This window comes from Pipra filicauda, unplaced genomic scaffold, assembly GCF_003945595.2.
Source record: "Pipra filicauda isolate LSUMZ 115617 unplaced genomic scaffold, ASM394559v2 scaffold165_size2600900_pilon, whole genome shotgun sequence".
In the NCBI taxonomy this organism is placed as follows: Eukaryota; Metazoa; Chordata; class Aves; order Passeriformes; family Pipridae; genus Pipra; species Pipra filicauda.
In genome coordinates, this window is record NW_024104162.1 from 416,077 (window position 1) to 441,422 (window position 25,346).

Genomic DNA, 25,346 nt, shown 5'->3' on the forward strand with positions numbered 1-25,346 from the left:
TGCCAAAGTTAAGTAATAAATCTTGCCCTATTAAGGCTTGTTTTCTATTTTCTGTTCCTGCAAAACTGAAAAAATCCCATACACCTAAATAACTTACTTGGTGCAGAGCTGATACACAGAAGCTAAGGCTTGACTATGAAAGAAAATAGATGCACTTTTCCACATTATAATTTGTGGATTATTTGCTTGAGTTGTTTTGATTAGTAATAAGGTGTGAGGTTAAGTTATTTTAATAGTATAATCAGGGTAACTGGTAAGAAGTGCTGATAGAAATTTGACAAGAACCATTTGAAACCTAAATTATAATCTACTGATGTTTAGGGGGGAAAAAAGCCTTTCAAACCTAATATGGAAAACATTGAAGGATGAACAAAGGTACATTTACAGTAGCAAAATGTTGAGCTTTCCACAAAGTGATGTTCAAGATACTGAATCTCCCAGAAACAGGGTGTCTAATCAGGTGAATTAATCATATAATGTGATTTTAGGTTTTTTATATTAACTTTTCTCTTGATTTTTTTTTAATCAGTCTCATGCAGCATCTGTAAAAAAAAGGAATACTTTTGCTTGTGCCACACATCTTTTAAAGAAGGAAATACACAATTGGTTCCAAACTTTTATAACCACATAATAATGCACAACAATATGAAAATGAAAAATTGAGTATTTTAGGATGTTAATACATGATGAAGATAAAAATTTAAAACTTTTTTTTCCCACTGGTTTTAATGTCCCCTAGAAAAACATATCCATTTAAAATGTAAGATTATTTTAAACACTTTAAATACTTTAACATGTAGAGCTGTTTAAGTACTACTTAACACATGAAAAACATATCGATATTTCAACCTGACTGCTTGAAGTTTCCATTAGTAAAGTTACAATCCATGGATCTCACACCTTCTGATACATTTGAAGAGGAGACAACCTGAAGAAATCCATTAAGCTGGAAGAACCCAACCAACACATAGGAACTGGTACTCTTAAAAACCCAAGCAATTACAATTACAAAGGTCTGAGACTTTGAAGTAGTTTGGCCACTGTACAGCAACCCATCAAACTGCTGTTCACCTGGTATGTCCAGATACTCACCTGAAAATACATTCTCACTCTTCCTTCTGCCTTGAAAAGGATAAGGGATCAATGCTGGAATAAAGTATGTGACACCAATAAGCAGCATTTTTACATAAAATACCACGAAGCAAAAAAAATACCTTTGAAAAGGTTTATGCTCTTCTTAATATTCCTTTTACATCGATATCCACGGTGATTTCTCTGAAAACAGACACTTTGCCCCAGACCATGGACTGAAGCGATTTGAAATGGAAATATTTCCTGTCCGCTCACTGCCAGTTTCTGTTCCCAGAGTGATATAACAGATGACATCCAGTACAATAAATTCTTTTATTAACCATAAATTTGAGCCTGCTTTAGGGATTTGAAGTGTTCAGTTTCATGCTGAAAAAATGTAATGTTATCCACAGACCATCAGCATGTGTAACAAAAACAGAGCCACAGGTTATGTGACTTTGATCAAATTATGACAAAATTTCTTTTGAATTTCAAAATACTAAAAAAAGCATTTATACTATTTTTTAGCCTCTTATTTTTAAAGATACACACACACTAACTGATCCTTTTCTGCAGGAACCAATCACTTAGAACAAAAGTCTCTATGCAGGAAGTCAATACAATGAACAAGTTTTCTTCCAGCAGTCACCTTATTTAAGAAAGCAGAATGCAATGAAAGTTTTAAGATGGCATTTAAGTGCATCTAAAGTTAAACTGAATCTGTGTTTCTAACAAACTTCTACTTGACTTCTTTTAATCAACATTAAGCTGAACATATAAATAGCCAATCCTAAATCACTGAACAGGAAGATATAAAATAATATTATATTATTGTAGTAAATCGAGAAGTAGATCCAAAGATAATCAAGTTTCACTTCCAATATAAATGATAACTTAAAACAGAAATATTAGTTGGATGTGATGCTAAAATATAAATATGGAAACAAATATTTCCTCTGTTGCAAGGAAACCTGACCACGGTGGGAGAAGAGTGGGAATCACACCTGGAACTCAGGTCAGCTCCTCACATACAAGCAAATAAACTACTGGAGTTTACACACTGGAACTTCTGGGGTTGAGTGGAATATAATAAACAATAACTAAACCATGTAACAAAGGTGATGTGGTTACACTGAGCACTCCTCACCCACGTCTCTCAGCACTGTTAGACAGTATGGGCTGTTATTCCATCACTCATATTGTGCCTTTGATTCCTACATCTACTGCCAGAATGTAATAAAAAGAAACTTCTGTCCTTGCAACTCATTCTTTAGTGAGCTGAATGTCCCATTTTCAAACTCTGCATGACATTTCACGGCCAGTGGCCCTTACTGAAAAAGAACCCCAAAAGCGAATGGCATGATTAGGGAATTACTCCTGCAAATGCAACTACATGGAGAAACCTAAGCTATCCCAACTTGCATTATTCCTAACTAATGAATAAAAGATAAAGGTTTTGTTTCCATTGATGTTCTGAAGAAGCATGGAAAAAATAAGTTTTCACCTGTTAGGGCCAGGCTGAGTTAGGTGTTTGTTTTGTCTTTTTGATTCTTATTTTAACTCTTTTTGTAGTTAAGCTATTACTCCTGTCAGAAGGTAAACTAAGGTAAAGATAATTATTAAACACCAACAACACAATTTGCTAAAAAAAAAATAAACAATAAAGCAAAGCTGTAACTATGAAATAGATAATTTACTGATTCTTTGAAAACTATCTTAGCTAAATATTTCATAACAACAGAAAGAGCAAAACCTTAGATATTCTTTCATAACTCAAGCATCAGGCTAAATGTCTGGCCCTTTCTTCTTTTGGGGCTGTTAACATGTGGCTTGTGAAGCAGTATCAGGAGGCCTCAGATAAAATTCTGACAGAGTAAATAAAATCAAAGTTCTTTATAATGGGGAAACGTCCTTAACTGTACTGAATAACTACACAGATTTGCTCCCGGACACTGTACTCTCAGGAGATGCTGTCTTCAGAGCAAGGGAAGAAACAGAGAGAGCTAATAAGACCTAGTGGGTCATTCTGTAATTTTAGTGGTAATCTGTCCAAATTCCTTTCACAAACTATAGGCTGTATAGTGAAGGTCCCCCCTTGGGTTACAAATGAATACACTACTCTTCATTTCCTGGCAGGAAGGGTTGTATAACGTTACCCTGAGCTCTGTATTCCACCACAGAGTTGGCTGCATTTCAACAGACACTGAAGTGATTTCTGAAACATTATCATCTTCTTGCTTGTGAAAATTTCACTGTAAAAAATGTCCACACGAAAAATCTTGAATAATTTAAATTTTCATGTATGCTCAGTATACCAACCTCAAATTCTTTTGATGAGATACTTTTTTAAAGGTATCTAAATTAACACACCTCAAGGGTGGGAATTTTAAAAGCATCTGAATAGTTACACGGAACATTGACCTAATCACAAAATTAGCTTTGGGATTTCCTGATTCCCCTGTCCAGTCCCTGGCTCTTCCTCCATGCTGTCGTTCACCAATTCTGAACATATACTTAACATAACTGCATGGGGACCTCATTTTGTCCATGTCATTGAAGTTACCTCAGTTGTGAAAAGAAAAAGGAAAAGAAAAAAAAAGTCAGGATACTTTCAATTCAAACTGCTTTAATAATGTGAATTACAATGCAGCTCACAAATAGGTGCATTAAAGCAGGTGGGGAGGGAAGAGCAAACAGCAACACCAAAGTGGGAGGAAAAGCAGATGGGAGTGAAAATTTCACTAACCAGCTTCACTGCTGAGTCAATACTGAGTAACTACACCCCTGAGCCACAAAAGAGAACAAATCCCATTGAAAGTTAATAGGAGTTAGGGCACTCCATTCATTTTCAGAATCCCACTCCAAGCTTCTAAGGCTCTGCTCACACTCATAAGGTGAAGCTCAAATCACTCATTTATACCCCATATCTCTCAGACTTCAAGGGGAAGCCCAGCACAAGCTTGAAAACTTTGCTAAAAAGATTTCCAATTCAGCAACGCCCCATTCCCACACCGTATTTGAAGTTCATCCAGACAGAGCACTCTTTATGTTCAGCCTAAATTGCACAATTTACCAGTTCCAACTTCCACCCTCATTTTGTTACTACTGCCTACAATTAGGGGCAAGCCTGGACAGGAAGGTAACATTGATTCCTGTAGGAACGGGAGGAATAGGAAGCAGTGCAGGCAGGATTTATAAGGGCTTTGAGATGAGATACAGACTGGCACCTTAACAGCTCAGACAGAGGGAAATGATGGAATTCTTCATTGGCTTGCCAGCTGTATCCAAAGGTACACTGTACACTTGAGGGGGCAGGGGGGGAAATCTATCCCTAATGGTCTGTTAGTAAAGGAAGTCATTCCTATGGGATAAATTAAGATGCAACTTCACAGTGCACTCCCTACTCTGAGAACACCCTACATGGGCTGTTCCAGGACACATCTATGCAACATTGAGATTGAAGACAGCAATTATCAGCAAAGCCTAAGCATGAGAAACTGCCGTGGCAGCCAAGTGCTCTGCTCTGGCTGAGCTGGGAACACCAGGACCATGCCACGGGCACAGCTGTGCTGCTCCCAGTCAGCCTGGCTGGCTGAGCACTGCCCTGAGCTGAGAAGATGCACCCAAATCCTCTCCACAAGGGATGCACTGTGGAAGTGATCTGTGCTGTGAGCTCCTGCCCTAGTTTAGCAGGCAGCAACATTCCCATATGCACACAGAAACACCAGATTAGAGGCTTGTGCCAGCTTTTGCATGAAGTCAGTCACAGCAGTTCAGTGCTGGGCAACCACAAAGCATCAAACCACTTGGAGTATGGAAGAAAATCCCATCAAAATGGAAGTCAAAGTGCTGCCACTGATTTTAACAGGTAGGATTTTAGCTCTTTAGACAGAACAACACAGCAAAACCAGAAACAAAACCACTCAACAAATCCCTTAGTATTCCAGGTTTAAGGAAAACAGATTGGGGTGTTTTTTCCACAAGCAGATTACAAACAGAGGCCTGCATAGAGTTTGTTTAAATAATTTCATAATATAAAAAGATAATGTGACTATTAAAAGTCTCTAAAGTTGTATTTTTCAATGCTTTCAGATTCCAGGCCAGTCACACCTGGAATACATACGTTTAACTGAGCAGCTGATAACTTCTAGATTTAACAACTTGTAAGATTTACTGTTTGGATTCTCATACTATGCCTTTCTATGAGCTAAACTAACTTCACACATAATTGTAACCTGCATTATTTGGGAGAAAAAAAGCCAAACATGTTCTTTTAGCCTGTAAAATTAGAACTTGAAAATGAGGACTTTCACAAATTAGATTACTCTTTGGAATTTTATATGCAAATAGATGAAACTGAACTTCACTATGGATATGCAAACACAAAATAAATTTCCTTTTATGAACCCCAGAATCCAATCCAGTAGCTTGTTTTAGTCTTGGAGTTCAATAACTCTTAAAGGAAAATATCAGTAAACATATAGAAACATTTCATGGTGTATATATATAAAAACTCAAGAAAATAAGTTTATTTTATAAAGATAGAGTGTATTTTAAGTAACAATATTGTGAGTTTGGGATTCCCATGGAGAACTAAAATCCTCCATTTGAAAATACAAAGCAAAGTTAATTAGAAAACACAGTTTGAGTGAAGAAGGTTCTTGCAAAGACTTCTTAGAAAGGATCACCTTGAATGTGTTTGATGCTGAGGTGACGCCATAACTTTTCTTCACACAAAAGCAGTCATCAGCAGAGCACAACCAGATGTTAAGTTTTCTTTTCTTAAGTTTCTGTAAACCTCTGTGACCTCCCTCAAATTAAAAAAGGGAATAGCATTTTTAAAGCCACAGGAGCTATCATTAGTGAGGCATTCTAAGGATTTTCATTAATTCATAGCCAGCCAACCAGGAATTTTCCCACAGCCGTACACAAAAAAAGTCAGGGAAGTCATTGATTGCTTGGTTGGATTTGAATGTAGTCAGAAGTAAGATCAGAAATATCTAGTCCCTCCCACTGATATAAAAGTGAAGAACATAAGGAAGGTCAGAAATTAAAATCCAAGTGTGCCCACCAACCATGAGGAAAATCCAGCACTGCCGTATTACACTGGGTATGGAAATGTTACTACACACAATTTTGAGGTAAAGGATCACATAGATCAATCATTACAAATCAATGATTTGGAAACCTGAAAGCCCAAAATGAGCAGCTCCAAGTAGAACTGCAGATCTGTCACCTCCTTCAGACAGCAGCCCCAAGACTTAGATTGATGTTGTCCAGTTGTTGTGTAATACCCACCATTCATAGCAACTTATGTCCTGATACACATATTTAGTTGGAGCCCCTTGAACTCCACACGCTCCTCATTTGTCCCTTATTGGTTCTGCCAACCCAGGGTTGAGCACAAAAGGAGCTCACACTTTTAATGTGATATTATCAGAATACAAAGGCTACAGAAAACAGAAGAACACATTTCAACAGCATTGGCCTTTTAGACACTACACTGACCTCGGCATTCCTGCAACACGCTCTGCTCTGTACATTGTAAAGGAACAGGAGAAGGCCAGGTAGAGACTCAAAGACTGCAGGCCTGCTGACCCCACACTGCCAACAAAAGGTGCTTCAGTCAACCCAGAGATCATCACTTCACAGGCACCTCTGTATGCTATCAGATCACCAGGCAGTACAAATTTGATTCAGATCAGATGGACACACAACTCTAGAGTTCTTCTTGAATTAACCAGAACACACACCTCAGAAGTTATGCTTTCAGGCCTGCAAGAAGAGGTGTGACACCTGATCTAGCATGAAATCTCCTAGGACAAAGCTACCTCTCACATTTATTTGGGTACATTGGAATAAGCAGCACAAGTGATGTGCCCTCAAACCCAAATTTACTGTCGTGATGAATAACAGCCCAAGCCCAAATCCATAACCATAAGAACAGTAAAGGATGCTCACACATGTATAGCTTTTAACTTAGGAGGCAACATGAACTAAGACCATAACATGTATTTGACAGATTGCTATCACATTTTTCCATATGTTCCATATCCATTTATGTACTACCAATAGATTTTGACTGTTGAAAATGTTGCTCGCTTACAGCCAGCATTAATATGTTTTTCATGCAGCAGGTGAGCTATCAGTCTTTGTTTTCCTACCTGTCCTAGAAGTGTGTGACCCTCTCCCAAAAGGTCTTAATGGCTATTCAGAGGTACAACGTCCTACCAGTGAAATGACCATTCCCTGGTCATCTAAAAGAAATCAATCCCTGCCCCTTGCATTTCTCTGTCATGCACACCTGCAGATTAACTTTAAAATAATCTGTTGTATTCCTTCTTTCTTCTCAACATAAACCTATTCAAAAGGTTTTGCCAGCCGTGATTCCAGCCCTAATTATCGATAACACACCAAGAAAAGAATTTCATACTTACCTCTTCTTTCCTGGTCATTATAGATTAAGGAACTCATCTAGGGTCATTAATGGATTGTTTAATTGAAGTGAAGGAGGAACAGATCAGTTTGATGCACTGGACAGCTCTGGCAGGAGCAGAAATCTATTTTTCTATGCCAATAGAAGGAATTAATGCATGTGTTTGAAGATATTCATCACCTACTACCTAAAGAGCCTACAAAGCAATGGAGGGGGCTTAAAAAGTACAGAAACAGCCACCTGGAATGTGTCCTTCACTAGAATCTAAGAGAGCATTTTGAGTTTCAAATGGGTGAAAAATCCTGATCAACAGCCCCGAGGAAAAATGTGAGTGACTGTTGAACACAACATCAAATTAGGATGCAGATACTTCCTTTTGCTATCCCTGACTACCGGAATGATGACCCAAACTACCAAAGAGAACCACGAACAGAGCTTGTCTTCTGAGTGCTGGTGGCAAAGGAAGCAATTTGTGAGACTGAAAGCTTGGCAAGCAGAAACCCACTGAAAATTGGTGCTACGGCAAGACTTGGCAAAATCTCAAATATTCACAACAGAGTCATCAGATGCATCTTCACTGTCAAGTTGGTTACTCCAAGCCCTTTCCAAAAACAAAACTCAGGCCCTTATCTACACACATGGCCAAACAAAAAAGTCTGTGCTCAAACTGTTTTTCAGCCAGATGTAAAACACTGCTGATAAGCAAAACCCAAAACAGTTAAGAACCTGTAGTTATAAAATATTTATGAACTTAAGAAAATATGGCAGTAAGAATGTATGTACTGATTAGAAATGGGGTTATTGATGGTCTTCTGGTAAGATAGAGCACAATATACATAGATTCAGAGAAAACTGGACAACCACTTAAGTTTAAGAAATAATTCTTAACTGTGCTTTTCTCTGTTCCTTTTTATTTATTGTCTCACTACCAAAACTTTTATACCATTTGATAAGGTACTCCCATTTGATAAGAGTCATCATATGCAATCCATAGAGGTCACCAATTTTTTTTAAAATCCAGAAATCATGTCTTAGATATGATGCTGAAAGTAAAATTTACTAAGTAAGTCAGGTGGAAGCATATTAAAATACACATTTATAGCCTGACTTGGCTGGCAGAAGTTTGGATAACCAAAGTGGTAATACCTGTGTTTCTGTTGTGTGAATACTGCAGTGAGTCTATCCATTGCAGGCACAAGCCTGTATTCACTACTTTATAAGTATATATCTGGTTAAAGTCTTTATGAAAAAAATCACGTAGAAATATTGAGTGTCAAGATGTGCCACTCCTGTTGAGGAGAGTTGGGAAAGACAAACAGCTGTAATTGCCACAATTATAAAATACTCTATATATGAAAGGATAAACCCTTTTTCAAGACTGCACTTAAATTTTGACCCTTAAATAAAGTCTCACATTATCATAACCTAAAAGTAAGTATTTAATGTACTGATCTAACCAAGTTACTGTAACTTGCACTGGTATACAATGATTTTTCATAATTACTATAGGGATAAGGATATAACAAATAAGCATTTATGTATCTGATACAACTTTTATTGTTTTTTTCTAGGTGTAACATACTAATGCATAATGTTAATTTTTAAATCTAAAATCAACACATGCTATAGGAACATCAGCATTAACCAAATCTTTCAGAAAAAAATATATTTGAAATACACTTCATTATAGTGGTAGCAGTATATGGAAAAACAAAGCAAAATACTTGAAAAATACTTTGACTTTTAAAAACTAAAAATGGCATTCAGGCTTAACAGCTTTGCAGTAATACTTCACACTCCTCTTATCTTGTTTGCTTCTAAAAACACATGCTAAATTTATGGGTAAAATTCAGCCTTTGAGCAGAATTAAGCAGGCAAGTTCACATCAAAGCTTTGTTTCATCATCTTCAGACTGATCTGTTGGAAAAGACAGCTGGTCCTTATTAAACACCCTCTAAATGTTGCAGTTTTAATTAAGTAACATCCATATTATACTAACATTTCCAAATAATTACCTAAAGAAAAGCCAGTATTATCTAATCATGACTGCTTAACATCCTTTCACCAGTGGACTATAAAGTACTAATGCGTTAAAGCAGAACTTTTTCTTAAACAAGCGTCTCAAGATTTTAAATTAACAAGTTCAACACAGCAGTTACTACACTTCTACTTAGGGGAAGTAACACAGGGAGTGAAGTTAAACATCTAAAGTAAGGAACACGTTCTAGAGACAAAATTCATCGAATCTGTGACAGTCTTAAGAAACTTCAACTGCACAAACCCTGTTAACAGCTGATGAATTGGCACTGTATTCAAATCTCCCAGTTTCATACAAACACATAAGGAACAACAACTTTGTTGTTAATATTGAGAGTTAGTTTCAATTACAAAAACAGGCAATGTTTTTGAGTAATTTTTTTCCCTAGTTTTTTGAATGCTCATCCTGAGAACACAGCATTAAACTGTACAGCCTCACAGTTCCTGAAGAAACATTCATCTGCTAATTTAACACGAACATATTTAGGCTATTCTGTGCTTTTTAAAATTCCCTTAAATAGGCAGATGGCCATCAATGCTTTTTGACACCAGAGTAAAAAAAGGGTCACATTCTCTGCTACATTACTTGATAAATGAAATTCAAAAAAACTCAACAACAAACCCTGGAAGGATCCTGAAGCCAAATTCTAAGCTAAACAAAAGTGATACAGATGCCTACCTGCATGGCTGACCATGCTTGCAAAGCCTGGCACTCAACATGCTGCTTTATATTTAATCAGAGAAATGCACTAAGCTTTAAGTGACACATCTCATCAATTCTGAAACGCTATTACATTGTTCTATATGCTGGGGAGAGAAACCTATTGATTCTAAAAATCCCAAAAATATGGCAGATACAGAACTGCTGGCATCTGGTCTGCAGAGCTTTCAACCGACTCTGGAACTGTCCACAGATTAAAGAACTCCCTTATGGCAAACATTAACACCTTCCACCATGCACCATCTAAGGTCTGTGTTCTGCTTAATACCTCTTAAAATTTTTAAGTATTCTGCAAAAGAAAATCTGATTTTTTTTAACTGTTGGAATATAAGAAATAAAAGGGAGGAATTTAAACTTTGGTAAATTATTTCTTACCGTGTTACAGGGTATTCTTCCTCCTAAATAAAGTTGCCAAAACATGCATTTAACTGGGAAAAGTACTTCAGTAAGACCTAGCTCTGGGCTTAGCAAATACCAGCTGTAGAGGAACACGAGTCTGCTTTGGGATGCTTGAGGAGATAAATGTAGGGACACAGCAGCATGAGCCTAAAGAATAATGAGCCAGACAGAGCTCCTGAGGGTGGAACAGTAGGAAATGGGGCTCTACAGAGGCTCTGCCATGAAAGAGAAAAGGAAGTGGAAAGCTCCTTAAATAAAGAGCACAGAAGGTGACACAGGGAGAGTTTCGGGGAGAATGCACGGGAACAGGGACCCCCAGTATGTCTGAGCAGCTGTGCTTAAAAAGGCAAATGAAGGTACAACTCCCTTCTAACGAGGGGGGAAGGTTTCCTAAAATGCTGTATTATTTATTCTTTCCCATCATACAGTCTCATTAAATTTAAGCTTTATACTGAACACGGTTCAGTGCCAGGAACTTCAGAGGAATTAAACATATGAAAAAAATTACTCATGTGTGTAGTCCCATTAGAATCTACAAAACAACTTGAGAGTAAAGTTGCTCATGTGTTTAACGCTGAATAAATGAATCTGAAATATATTCAAATCATCCTCAGATCCCACGTCTGTCTTCCCTGTGCACCTCATGGCTTGTTTATAGGATGAGAAAAATTCAGAGACTGCTTTTCCAGAATAGCTCCCCATGTGGACATACTTACTCTAGATTAAAAGAGGCCCTTCCCTGATTTATTTTTTCTGGATAAAGGTATGCATATGATGTCCTAAGATCATCCATATGGAAAGCTACTTTGCAACACTATTCTGCTTTAAGTAAACGTTCTACCTTAGTCTGAAATAACCTTAAGTGTTGGAATACATCAAAATTGCTGTTAAACATCAATGAAAGAAATCCTAGACTTACCAAAGCCAATGCAAATTCTAAGATCCTGGACCCACTGAAATCTGATAACTGTTGGTAATGGTGATGTTAAGTTACTTGTCCAGGTATTAATTGCTTTCCTGCTGCAGACACACATTGAGCTTCCAATGCCGGTGTATTACTAGAGAAGGTCATTAATACAGGCATGTATTTTACAATAGAAGTTGTAAAAGAAAAAAAAATCTAAAAGTTTAGTCTTTGAAAACGTTATCTATTAGGACCAATTTCAGGAGCTGTGAATAAAACGAACAAATATTTCCTCATCACATTCTTTTAACTGTAGTCCAGTAATATGCTCTCATCCAGTCAGTCTTTTACTGCCACAAAATATTGAGGATACTTAAAACTGTATTTTGAAGAGTAAAAGGAAGATGAGCATTAATTGTATAAATGCAGCAAAACGGAATGTAGATTTTCAAAACCAACACATATTATAAAAAAGATTCATCAGGGGGAAGTGCATCACACATTTAAAATTAACAGAGGAGAATATCCGATGTGTGTGTATCTAAATGCACATACAACCACTCAGCTACCTACATTTTATTTCTCCTTAAACAACGATTAAAAGTTAAATTATATTTTTTTAGATTGTTTATGCCATTGAGAATTACCTCAATTCAACCACTTCATTTATTCTTGCCCTTAGCATACATTAATTAGACGCTACTTATAAATAACCTGCAATAAGAATATCTATTTGAATAGGATACAATTACTTAGGGCTTGTGTCTTTTCAATCAGTCAGTGTCCCTGCAGTGTTTAGAGTGGCAGAGGGGAAGTGGCCTGTGGTTAAACAGAGGAAATACCAAGGAATTTTAATAGAGCAAATAGTCTCTTTACTTCCTACAGGGTACTACTTCAAAGGCAACCCTGCTCCAGAGCAGACAATGTGTTAGAGGGGCCATCAGTCATTTAATAGTACGTCAAGTCTACTCAAAACTTACATGCAGCCCAAGATAAATACCACATAACTGAGACAATGGGTACCATCCTGCAATCATTACTCTAATAAACGCTGCCCTGCCTGGGTTATGGAGGCAATCACTCGCAAGAGCAGTGTTACAAAATCGGACTACGAAATTACAGCTACACAATCACACAAGGTATCGCACTAATTGGCTAGGAAAGCCTGAACTTGAAGCTGAAAATACCATAAAACCAGAAACTAGTACAAATATTTTATAAGCTAAGATGGTACATTTGTTGTGAGCAATAAAGACAAAGAAGGGGGTTATGCTAATTGGAAAGAGTTAAGTTTTACTCATCTAAAAGCCAGTCAAAATCACTATATTAAAATAACTATATTGTGGCACATTCCTGTTTAATACACAAAATTACATCAATTATGTAAGCAAAAATAAATCCAGAATACACTGCATCTGCACATTTCTATAAACGTCAAAATACACTAATCAAGTGTTATGACTTTTAATAGTGATAATTTACTTAATAACTGATGCAAAACTCTACACAAATATAGAGTGGTTGTTATGAGCCTGTGTAGCATCCTGCCCACGTCTGATGGAACATACAATAGACATACTGAGCCAAAACATTTTATTCCCAATTCTCAGTTAAAGAGGCCTAATAGGGGAGTCTAAACCTTTAACAGTTCCATCCAACATAAAGATTTAGGTCTTAAGCTTTATCAGGGTCTGAACTCTGTTTTTCCACGCCGTTCTTTTACACATTTCCCGGTGCTTTCTCCTTTCTAAACTATGCCCTACAAACTTCTGAACTGTGTGTTGCAGCAACGCTCTCAAAGGACCTGATCTGAAACCAAGAAAATCCTTAGTGACAGTCTAACAATAAGGAAAAGCAATGAAAGTCAGTTGTGTTCCCTCCAATGTTCCCGGATCACCACGCTTCAACTAAACCTGTAATATCAGGAGAAAGAAAGGAAACAAACCAAAACACTCAACTCAAAAGTTATTAAAAGATACTTAAGGGGAAAAAAAGCAATCGAGAAAAGTCTGACAGCAAAACACACCAGAAACAGGAACAAAAGGCAAAGCCCAGTAACAAAACGTTTATCACCTTCCTCCCCCTTCCCCCTCCCGTAAATTTCCTACATCCTCTGTATAATGATCAGGCCCGGAGCTAAGACCCCAAGCCGGCCTCGAATCATTAAAATAACAAAGCCCCAGCGATCGCTTTTATCCTCCTCGCCGCGCAGGTCGGCTCGGGGAAAGGGAGCGCGCTGGTGGTAAAGGACCTGTTGAGTGACTTCTTCACACTCGCCGGCTCCGAGCTGCCTCCCTCCCCCAGGCGACAAACCAATAAATATCCCTTCCCGGGCAATGCCACCCTCTCTCCCGGCCGCAATTAACTCCCAGATGCGGAGCCCCGGGGCAGCGTTATTAGTTGCAGAGGTGTCCCCTCACAGCCCGCTCGCTCCCTCCCTCCCCCGGCGCAGCGCGGCTCTCCCGGCCCGGGACAGCGCCCGAGCCGCGGAACCTCCGCTTCTCCCCGCAGTTTGCAGAACCCCTTCCCCGCACCGGCAGCAGCTCCGCTTCGCTCTACTCACCCTCCCTCCGCACGCATCGGCCGCCGGGCCCCTCCTGCCGCTCGCTGCTCCGGTGGCCGCGGCGAGCCGGGGAGCCCCGAGCCAGGCGGCGAGGGCGAGGAGGACGGAGCCGAGGGGCAACCCCGGTGCCATGGTCCCAGCGAGCCCGGCGGGGCGGGGGCGGCGGCGCTGCCCCGTGTCCGTGTGTCCGTGCCGTGTCCGTGCGTGTGTCTGTGCCTGAGTGTCTGTGCATGCGCGCCCGGCCGGGGGCGGGGGGTCCGCCCGAGCCCCGGCCCCGCCGCCCCCGCCCCGCTCCAGCCTCGGCAAACGGCAACAATGGGAGGGAGCGGGACCCCCTCCGGCCGCTTTCCCCGCCTGTGCACTTTTCTCTTCCCCTCCCTTTCCTTCTCTTCCCGGGGAGCCCTCGGGACGCGGGGGCTCCCCGGGACAGCGGCGCGCTGCAGCCCCCCTCCTGCACACAGCGGGGTCCGGCCAGTACCTGCCCGGCTCCCCATCCTCGTTCCGCGGTGCGGAACCGCATTGCTGATCCATTTGCTACACCGCAAGGAAGAGAGGTGCCGCTTAGTGATACAAACCCACAGGGGAACAGTCCAGGTGCTTCACAACGTCAGGGCAACAAGCCAAAGACCAATCACAGATCTTCAACAATATTTCATGCTTTACAGAATCACAGAATCAATCAGATTGGAAAACACTTCTGACATTATTAAGTGTAACCTATGACCCAACACCACCATGTCAACTTCTGTGAAGAAATTCCTCCTAATGTCCAACCTAAACCTCGCCTGGCACAGTTTAAGGTTATATTCTCTCCCCCTGTCACTTATTACCTGTCAGAAGAGGCCGCCCCCCACCTGGCTACAACCTCTTTTCAGGTAGTTGTAGAGAGGGATAAGGTCACAGCTAAGCCCCCTCTTCTCCAGACTAAACAACCCCAGCTCCTTCAGCCACTCTTTAATTACTCTTTAATTCAGGAAGACAAGCTGGAGAAATAATATACTATCATTGCAGAAAATGCAATGGAAGTCACACGTAGCGATAAAGATTTCAGCTTTTTAACTGGAGTTAATTTTGATATGTTCTGACCAAAACACTTATCTTTAAAATAAAATAAATCACACTTCTAATAAATTTCAAATGCAAGCTCCTCCAAGATATCCATGAATCACATCAATTATAACCGCCCTGCCTGAAATTCTCAAAGTCACGTAAGAGGCAGAGCAGTCCAAGGCTCCTCCAAAGCACAGACCCACAGGATGTTCAGCTTGGAAGGGACCTCAGGAGGTCACAAGGCCTAACTGTCTGCTCAAAGTAGCCCTAACTTCAGTTTTAGATAAGGTAGCCCAGGGCCTCATCATACATCACTTCTTACACATCACTTAACTCCAATTATTTTCTAAAACTTTGATTTTAGTACATTCTGTTGCTATGATTAATCCTGTGATTAAAGCCATAACCTTAATGGAACAGACACACCCATCAGTATTATACAAGACATTACAGTTTGGATTAAAATAGTGTGTAAAACCACCACTAAGCCAATCAGTTGAAAGGAAACATGACCAGCTGGTAATTTTTAACTAGCACTGGTTTTACACCTATCACAGGATTTTCATTCTTTGTGGCTATTGGTGAAAATTATACAACAAAACTCTCTTAAACTGCTTGGTTAAGTTGATGGATCACAGTTCTTTCAACCACAGTTACCTTTGAAAACAGGTTATAGCCCTTCATTGTGACATGAACAGAAAGTACATTTCTACCATTAAACTTTTTTTTAGCACAAATTGGAGATTAGGCCATAGTTCTTATGGGCTCTGGGAACAAGTGATTCTTACTTTTGATCTCCATTTCCACTGCAGGCTGGAATTCTGAAAAAGGGACTATTAAGTCTATAGGTGGAATTTCACTGATTTTATGAGATGTTTTTGGTCAAGTATATCCCAGACCAGAATGGAAAGTTTAGCACATGTTTTCTGACTGTACACCATACACTTCTACCTGGGTATTCTTGCTTTACTTCCTCCTTGCATTACTCAGAAGTGACCCAGTAGGCTTGAAAACTACATAAGCTTTTTTTTTTTAATCAAGTCAGATGGTGTAAAACCTATAAATAACAAGCCCTTTTATGTTTGAATGCACTACAAAGGACATAAAAAAATACAATGTCATGGCTACAGGAAGAAAGATATAGGTACAGCTTATTTTCCGGTCAATAATACCTCTGCTGCCCATAACCATCTATGACAAGCAATGATTCTCTGTTGAACACATCTCCATTGATCTGCAAACAAATCTTCTAAACCATGGGGAGAACTATTTGGCTTTTTCTCTTAAAGAGCTAAACTGCTGGAGAAGCTGTAATTTTTAAGTGAGGGCTAAGGAAAATTAGCATTATCTGTGCTATTGATGTATTAGCCTATGAGGACTGTAACATTAACAAAGACAGAATGAATAGTGACTTTGCCTCGGTAGCAGAATAACTGAAGAACTCTCAGCTGCCACTGGTTCTACCAGCAGTACCCAGAAAGCAGCAAAATGATCAGTTGTATTTACTAAGACCTCAAACTTAGTAGCACAAAGCAAAGATGACTCTGAAAAAAATCATTGAGCCCCCTTCCCAATAGTTCAGCTTGTGCTAATAACAAAATTACACATCTTAAAAAAAAATTCCTCTACACCACCACGTCCAACTTAGTCCTGTGAAGGAACTGACTGAATACAGAAGTATTGCATTGCTTCATATGCATTTAGAATAATTTCCAGTGAAATCTTTTGTGGAAAACAGTAGCGGAGAGGCAGGAATCAAACGACCAGAGTTAATGTTTTTAGCTAGATTCTCCAAACTGCTGTGAGCTAATGTAAGGGCAAAAGTGGCTGTGGGGACTCTGCTTGTCTGTGGGCTCTTTTGTCCTTTTCACAACAGTCTCTTTTTTCCAAGTAGTAGAGAATGCATAATATCCAGAAGTCATGGGTATCAATATCCTGCATTCTACAGCTGGTTTTGGTTGCTACTCTCCCTTCTTGCTTAAAGCTAAAAACCTTTTTTTTCCCTTCCCTTTTCTGAGCAGCTGTTCCGAAATGGAGGAGAAAGTGAGAACTCAGCAATTCCTATAAAAACCCAAAAACTCATGTAATAAAAACTTCTGATAATATGGTTAAAAATTCACTGCCAGATCTTTCTATCGCTTAGCAAAAATTCCCTCTTAGACTTGGAAGTTGTGTCTCCATCCACAGTTCATATTTCTAGCACTGAACTCTCTGCAAGGGAGATTGACCTTGACTGCGAAAGAAATTATGAAAACAGCTCACTTTTGGGCCAGAAAGGCTTGGAGGATATTCAGCTAAGTCAGACAGTCAGCTATTGCAATATCCCACTCCTGTTACAGACAGACATCGCCCGCTGTTGGGAAATGAGGATGAGCTATGGGGAGCCAAGCAAACAGTGTGCTAAAAGAGATCCCAGAAGAGAAACCCTCAATGGGAGGGTCTTCTGGAACTTCATCTGACAGATACTGGAAGGCAGAAAACCAGATCTTTTGAAAGCACCCAGTTATTCAAAGTTGTCTCACTTCAGTGGAGGTGGTTTATCTACAAGATGAGCATCCAGCATAAGATAGAGCAAGAAAGCTTCCGGTGTCAAACCTTAAGAACGGAAGTAGAAAGTGTGGAATGGATGTGGACACTTTGAGCAAGGGCAGGAACATTCCCACTGGTATCAGGGGTCACAAAATTCTGTTCTGATGGAATCCCCTGTATTATAACATGCCATAGTTTCAAATGATCTGGCTAGGCTCAAGTGAAAGGTTACCAGCTGATAAGACAGCAATCCCAGGCCATAAAACTGAATTGAAATTTGCATCAACTCTATCAATTGTTATAAATAATTATCTTGTTCAAGGCAACCATTAAATCACTAGGCCTTGAGAAATGTGGCAAAAATTCACGAAACAGAAAGTTCTGAGAGCAAAATCTGTATTACCAGTCCCATTTTATAGATAAGGAAACTTAAGCACTGAGTCACAAAGATGGCTGCTTTTATGTCTTGCACATATGCTCAGGGCTAAACCAATAATTAGATTTGGAGTCAGGAAAGACTCTGCCCCTTAGTAAGACAGGAGGAGACCCCTACGTGTAGCATTCTTTGGATTTAATTTGCTGCTTTCTGTAGACACACACTCTACTTCCTAAGGTCATGCAGGCAGTACCAGTGGGTGCCAGCCTCCAGAACAATTCCACCCCACTGGCTGCTCCTCCCTGGTGAAAGGCAAAGAGCACACAGCAAGCTGTCCTGGCAGCCCACTGCCCCCTGTGGTGTCCACACATTTATTGGCACTTCTGCTGCTGTGTCCAGATGGGACTTGAAAGTGAAATTAGATGCATGAATTCTGCTTTGACACTGGCAGCCACCACTTCTATACCCAGATGCTTTGCCACAAGTCCTTAAACTGAGTATCCAGTCCTTAATCCTGACTAAGACAGACCTTGCAGAAACCCTTCTACTGTACTGGCAGTAATGTTTCTCTCCTGCTCACTTCTTTTTGTCACACTGTCATGTTTGAGCTTTCTTTCTTAAAAATCTCAAGTCTGTCTTCAGGTATTTGGATATGTTTTGAGGCTTGTAGAGTTCAGAGAGTAGAGAGTGAGTGGTCTTGTGACCTTTCTGGATGACTTAATCTCTTCTACAGGAAATTGCACTTAATGACCAAAGAAGTTTCAGTCCTATATTCCTAAAGGCTCAAGTTAGCATCAGATGTAGGAGTAAGTTAAGGCAAAAAGGAAATGACTGAAATAGGCCAAACAGTCATTATATGAAAATTACCTCTGATCACCATCAAATTAACAATTTATCAGTGATGCATGGATGCAAATGTTCATATAATATTACCACTCCCCAGACCACACAGTTCCCTATATTGTATACAGGCCTTCTACTGGCAGAGAATTTTTGCAGTCAAATGTCAAGTTTCTGTGTTTCTGTTTAGTTTTGCATCTGTTCATTCATATGAATATAATAAAGGAACAGAAAGTTCTCTGAGATTATTCAACTCACTGCTGTGCCACCAAACCCACTCCTCCCTGCTCCAAAAGCACATTGGATTGACTCACCCTGTGGCCACAAGTCGCCTCTGAGAAATGGAGCAGGTCAGGACTGCATCTTTCAGCAGCAGCCTTCTGTTACCCCAGATTATGTGTAATGTGAAACTGCACTTCTAGAGAAAAGTAGATTTATGACACAAAGAAAATTAAAAATTGCATGGATGAGTCATTTTACAATAAAAATTCTGTTGAATTAGAAATATTCCGAACCAACAACTGTATCCCTAAAGTTATGTATGTTTTATTATCTAATAACAATTGAATAACTTTTAATGTTCAATTTTAAAATAATACATTTCAGCAATATAGAGATTTCATCTTGAACAACTATTAAAAATGCAAACCAAGATCCCCCAGTGCAGTTTGAATAAATGCAAGAAATGCTAGTAAAATAACATCTTTACAAAAGTTTCTCAGTTTTAGTTCTCCTCAGCCCTTTCTTATTGCAGCACAATACTTTCCAGCCAGCCAGCTTGTCATTTTCCTTCTGCAGGAAAATACGGGGGAGGGAAGGAGTGGAGGAACAACCCAAACCTGATTTAACAGTCTGTTCTGCAATTCAGCAGCATACTGTGGCAATGTCTGCAAAATTAATCCTAGCACACTAAGGGACCCCTCGCTGAGCATAACCTGCCTTAAACCCTTTCCCATTTAACTGAGGGAGAGCTATTTGCTCAAGCACCTCATGATGACATCATTTGTTATTTGAGGCCAAAAGCTAAGGGTAATTAAAGCTGAAGGAAATGTTTTGAAAATTTTTGCAATTAAAATGTATGGAGACACTAGTAACAGATACTGTTGCAGAACAAAAGGAACATGGCTGGAAGAATTTTTAAAAAAAAATCTTAGTATTGTGCAAGCACTGTGGAAGAAGATTGGAAAGCCCTTTGTCAACAGCACCTCATTCTACTCCCACCAAGGGAAATACACACACAAAAGAAAATGCCAAGGCTAGAGCCATACGGGAATTGCAATTTTTGTTTATATGAGAGATATTCCCCAAAATATTCTGGCGTAATTTTAAAACATTTTATAACAGATTTACAAAAGAATGCACAGCAATTCTACAAGACTGGGCTTAAAAAACACCAGAGGAAGGGCCCTGCTAGGAATGACAATTGTTGCTGGCAGCCCTGCCTCTCAAACAAACAAACTCAAGGTTCTGTTTATCTAGAGTCTGGCACATTATTTTAAAACACAAATTTGAAGCAGTTGGATATCAGGATTGAGTTAGCTGCTTATTTTTGGAAAGAATAAGATGAATATGCAGATAATAAAAGACCGGAATGAACAAGGTTTGTTAATACTTCCATGGAGAGTTAAAGCCTGTTAACATGGTAAGTTACAAGAGATAATTATTGTTTCTAATTAGATTATAATAGTAGCAACCACTGAAAACGCCACTCCTAAACTGGAATTTACATGTAGCCAACTTATGTCTTAAAGTCTCCAGCCTCAGCTGGTGCCCCCTGAGAATGCTTCCCTGTAACTTCCTTTCTCTGCCAAAACCAATTAGAGCAATTTGCAGAAATAGTCAGATAACCACATCCTGTAGCACAGAATAAGATGCATCTCTGAAGTGAGAGAACTGCATTGCACTGTGTGTCTCAATCCAAACATCTACCTGGGAACTTACAAATATTTGAATCATGATGGAAATTAAAGTGGCCACTATAATATTTTTTAGCATTTTAGTCGGACTGAATGCTTTGAAATGCAAGAGAAACTGTTAAGAAATGCACGGTATTTAAAGAGCACAAAGTGATTTCTTATCCTTCTAATATGACAAAACAATGATAAATGAAAATCCTGGTGGCAATAAGTGTTTCTGCCTGGCAAACATTTGCATTGACAACACTGTATTTATTATCTCAGAAGAATTATATCAGTAGATGTAATACTAGAAGCCATTCTAAGTTTTACACCATAATGAGGGGTGTAGAATTTTTTAGAATTTTTGTAGAATTACTGGCTACTTTGCCAAATGCTTTCACAGAATTATTTTGGTTGGTAAAGACCTCTAAGATTGAGTCCATTTTGTCAAGCAGAATATCACCTTGTCAACCAGACCATGGCATGAAGTTCCACGTCCAGTTGTTTCTTGAACACATCCAGGGATGGTGACTCCTCCTCCCTGGGCAGCCCATTCCAATGGTTAACAGCTCTTTCTGTGAATAAATTCTTCCTGAGAACTCCTTTCTCAAATGTAGAAATATTGGAAGCAAGATTTTAAAAGACTGGATGTTCAGACCATCAAAAATATTAAGCACCCACTGATTTTCATTGTGTTCTGTTCATTATTGACCACTTGGAGCTTTTGCAAATCAGGCCTGACTGTGTATGCACTTGGAATTTAAATTCAGACACAAAGTCTGAACAGTTCAAAGGGGCAGTGATTCCCTGTGGGAGAGTCCTGTTGTGCCCACAGCCCAGCTCGGGAATGCCGGATTAAATCCCATGAACGTGTAGAACTGTAATTATTAACTCCAACCACCAGAGGGCAGAAGCAGCCCAGCACTTTCAGTTTAAATACAGACTGTTTCAAAATTTATGACTTTAAAGTCTGATTTAATATGAAAAAGCAAAATAAATAGCCAACTATCTTTACTGCAGAATACTTCATCTGATATCTTCTTAATTTCCTTAATATGGCATCATTTATAGAAACTGAATCCCAAAGTATTTTGGAGTATTACTATGATCCATGCAATACAATTCCAAAGATTAAAAGTGTGAAATCTATCATTAAAAGATATATATTCATTTAATATATAAAACTTAATTTTGTTATACACAGACCAAAGACTGCCACAGAATCTAGAAATTTTGGACAGACATTTAAAACCATAGGAGGAGTAAAATGAATGACATGGACTGGTAAAATAAAAATTCAGTACTAAAAAAGCAAGAAAGGATTAGAGAAAAAAAGGTACAATAATTGAGTTGGTGCAAGGTTATGGAGGTTATTTTTTTAAAGGTCACAATGAGATAATGAGTTTGAAACATATGCAATTTAAAAATGGCAAATTCACAAAATATTATAGAGATTAATAACAAGACTAATAACATAGATAATTTTTAATGAAGAGGACTATCTCATACCACCTGCTAACTTTTGTCCTTTTTGCTCCAAATTGCACGAGATTAAGGAAAAGAGTGACAGACTATACTCATTGGGTTCTCAAGCCATCACAGTGGCAGAGGAAAACTGGTTTAGGAACTAGGAAAGGAAAAAACACTGGAACATAAATCCAAAAAGAAGGAATATTCATTTCCCTTGGAATCTAGGTATTGTATTAGTTTTACCAGGCACATATACAGATCCTTCCAACATCCCGAGCCAGAAAATTGATATGAAAAGCATTCCTGGCGCCTGTGTGAATCCACAGACGTTCTGTTTGCTCAAGGCACTGGACTTCACACCCACCAATTCACAATGTGGATCAAAACACACTTGCAAAATCTAGTCTTTCATTGCTTTTTTGTTCCTTTTTTATCTTTTTGTTTTTTTCTTATTAAGGCACAGGCAATGCATTACGTACTCTGTCACTCTAATACCATCCCCACAGCACATCCATGTGATCAAATGTAAAACATACTTAGGGATATGAAAGTCACTGGCAATTACACCACAGCTACACCAAAGATGTGGATCCCTGAGCATTTTTGATCATGTTCTTACCTCACTGCTTAATAAACAGTATCCTGCAAAAAAACATGTGAGAAGAAATCCCATTTATTTCTTCTTCTAAACTCAACACGCACATGAATAGTGTTCCAGTTTGCTAATCAATCTAAGAAAGAGAAGCTGCAGTGCCATGCTAACACAGCACTTCACACTCCCTGGGATTCTCCTGAAAATACTGCTGGCCCCACCAGTATAAGCTTTGGGTGCCCAAAATAGAAAGACCAGTCTTCGACATTTTCTGTGTAACTCTTTCCCCTCGTGTCACACAAGTCAAGGCACTGTTTCCCCACAAAGGAATCTCGAACCGAAGGCTCTTCAGCAGCCCTGGATTCCCCTCCCTCACCAACAATCCTGTTTGACCACATGAACTCCTTTTGCAATGCAATCAGGTGGGATCCTGACACCCCTGAAGAGGCTGAGCAGCCCCAGCTCCCCCTCACATAACGATCATTTCTACTTTTTAAGTAGAAATGTAAAGTTAAAAGTTCTCCTTTGATCTGCCAATGCCTTTACCTTGGGAAGAACAAGCTAAGTCAAGATGAAGTAAATAATGCAGCAATGCTTTAAAACTTTTTGCCCCTCAGCACTGTGTGGGACACCCTTAGTACCTCACACCAACCAGTCACCCTGCTGGTAACATTTGCTGATTGAGAGCTGGATACTGGGCTGCTGCTATAATTATTCTGCTACAATTCTACTCCTTCTCTTGAATTGCTTTGTCAGACTTCCGTCACCTGAGACCAGTTCCATTATTGGAGACATGAAATGTATTGAGCTGTTTGCCAGATAATAGACTAAGGTTCTTAGGCATCAATCTGTACAGATTAGTCTAATCTGTTGCTGCTGGAAACCTTGTTTCCAGCAGTAAAGTAGACAATAGTTTCAGATTACCTGCAATAAAGTTAAGCTATGGGCAGTATATGTTTTGAGGTGTGAAGAAAAACAAAACAGAAGAATGCCTTCCCAATATTGGCTTTACCAGATGAGGTAGGTATCTGAATTGAGATTTCAGTTTCTCTAAGAACTATTCCTAATGGGTTTGGCTCAATTTGAATTGCTTTATTTGTAAATGTTCTCTCAAATATTTTGGAATGCAGGATACAACAGTAGTTCAGTTAGGAATGTTTTTTTCCAAATCCAAAAAAACCACAGAAAATTAACATTTCAATATTGGATAAAAGTTTGTTATTTTTACTTTAAGACTTCCCAGAGAATTCACACAATTCAAGATTTTAAGGATTCTATATAAAAATGAAGGCAATGAGCCAGTGAAGTTAAAGACATAAAATGGCCACCACCTGTTCTAAAGTAATGCAGCCTTTCAGCAATATTTTTCATAAAATATAGGAATGTTTTTATCTGAACTCCCATAGCTCAACCTATGAACCAAAATACTAAGTAAGGACTGAAGGCAGATCATTCTTCCCTTAAGCTTTTCCTAGTATGAGATTACCTAAAATGATTTTTGTTCTATTGTCCCATTTTCTCAAACTTACCTTTCATTCCATAGGATATCAGATATCCTATGGAGATATCAGATATCCAGCAGATATCAGGGATAAAAGCATGCAGAAAGGAAGATCAACACCGTGTCTGTTCATGACAGAATGTAGGATTTGTGTCTAGTAAGAAATACAGGCTGAAGTCTCATTGAAGGCCTCAGCACTTCAGGGAAGTTCCCAGGGCTCTGCTGAACAAAGAACAGCAGAAACCTGGACTTACAATGTTTTCCTACATTGTGGCCATGAAGAGTTGGGTGGGGGTTGTTTTGTATAAGGCTCTCCTTGACTTCAGGCTGAATATCAAATATGAGGATAATTAACTTTCATGTAATGTTTGATAAAAATGAATCCCACACCCTAAAATTAATGGCAATGATCTGGATATCTGGTCTGGTCCCAACTGATTTGATCCTGTGAAATGCTACATTCTGTCATTAAAAGATAATAGGGCAACTTCCATAACTGGAACGCTTATACTGACAAGAGAGGAGATATCCAAGTTGAAGTATTAAATAGGCAAATACCCTAAATTAATTGAAATTATATAAAAAGATTATAATTTTCAGCTTCTTTTAACTGGGCAACTGTTCGAACTGAACAGTCAGCTGAATATCACCCCTTCCATTTGAGATAGTTTTCATAAAGAACATAATTTTTGGAAAAAGGTATCATATTCTTTACAAATAAGCTATTTAAACTCCTATGTAACACATAGTCTGTTTTGGGTAGCAAAATCTATTTTGCATATTGTGTATTTCAGCCTTTAAACAGACTTTTTCTACAACCTTGAAGCTTTGTCAAATCATCTTCAGTTAAGCTGTAGTAATTCACAGTAGCTGAAAATCTTGTGCAACCTAGGGTTTGTATTTTTTAAACTGCAAAAATATCTCAACTTCTCTGAAAATACTTATTCAAAGATATAGGA

General features: G+C 38.9%; 1 protein-coding gene across 6 annotated transcripts in view; it reads right to left on the reverse strand.

Moving 5' to 3' along the window:
• Window positions 1–25,346, reverse strand: part of IL17RD (interleukin 17 receptor D) — a 62,367-nt gene that overhangs the window by 28,417 nt on the left and 8,604 nt on the right. The window contains exon 1 of one of the 6 annotated variants that reach the window (XM_027728421.2): window positions 14,132–14,266. The exons of 3 other annotated variants lie outside the window; for them this stretch is intronic. In XM_027728421.2, the coding sequence (XP_027584222.1) occupies window positions 14,132–14,263 (132 nt within the window). In that variant the 5' untranslated portion in view covers window positions 14,264–14,266. Of the gene's footprint in view, window positions 1–14,131; window positions 14,267–19,240; window positions 19,304–24,415; window positions 24,433–25,346 lie in introns of those variants that run through there. 2 more of the 6 variants (XM_039379382.1, XM_027728448.2) reach the window with 2 other exon arrangements.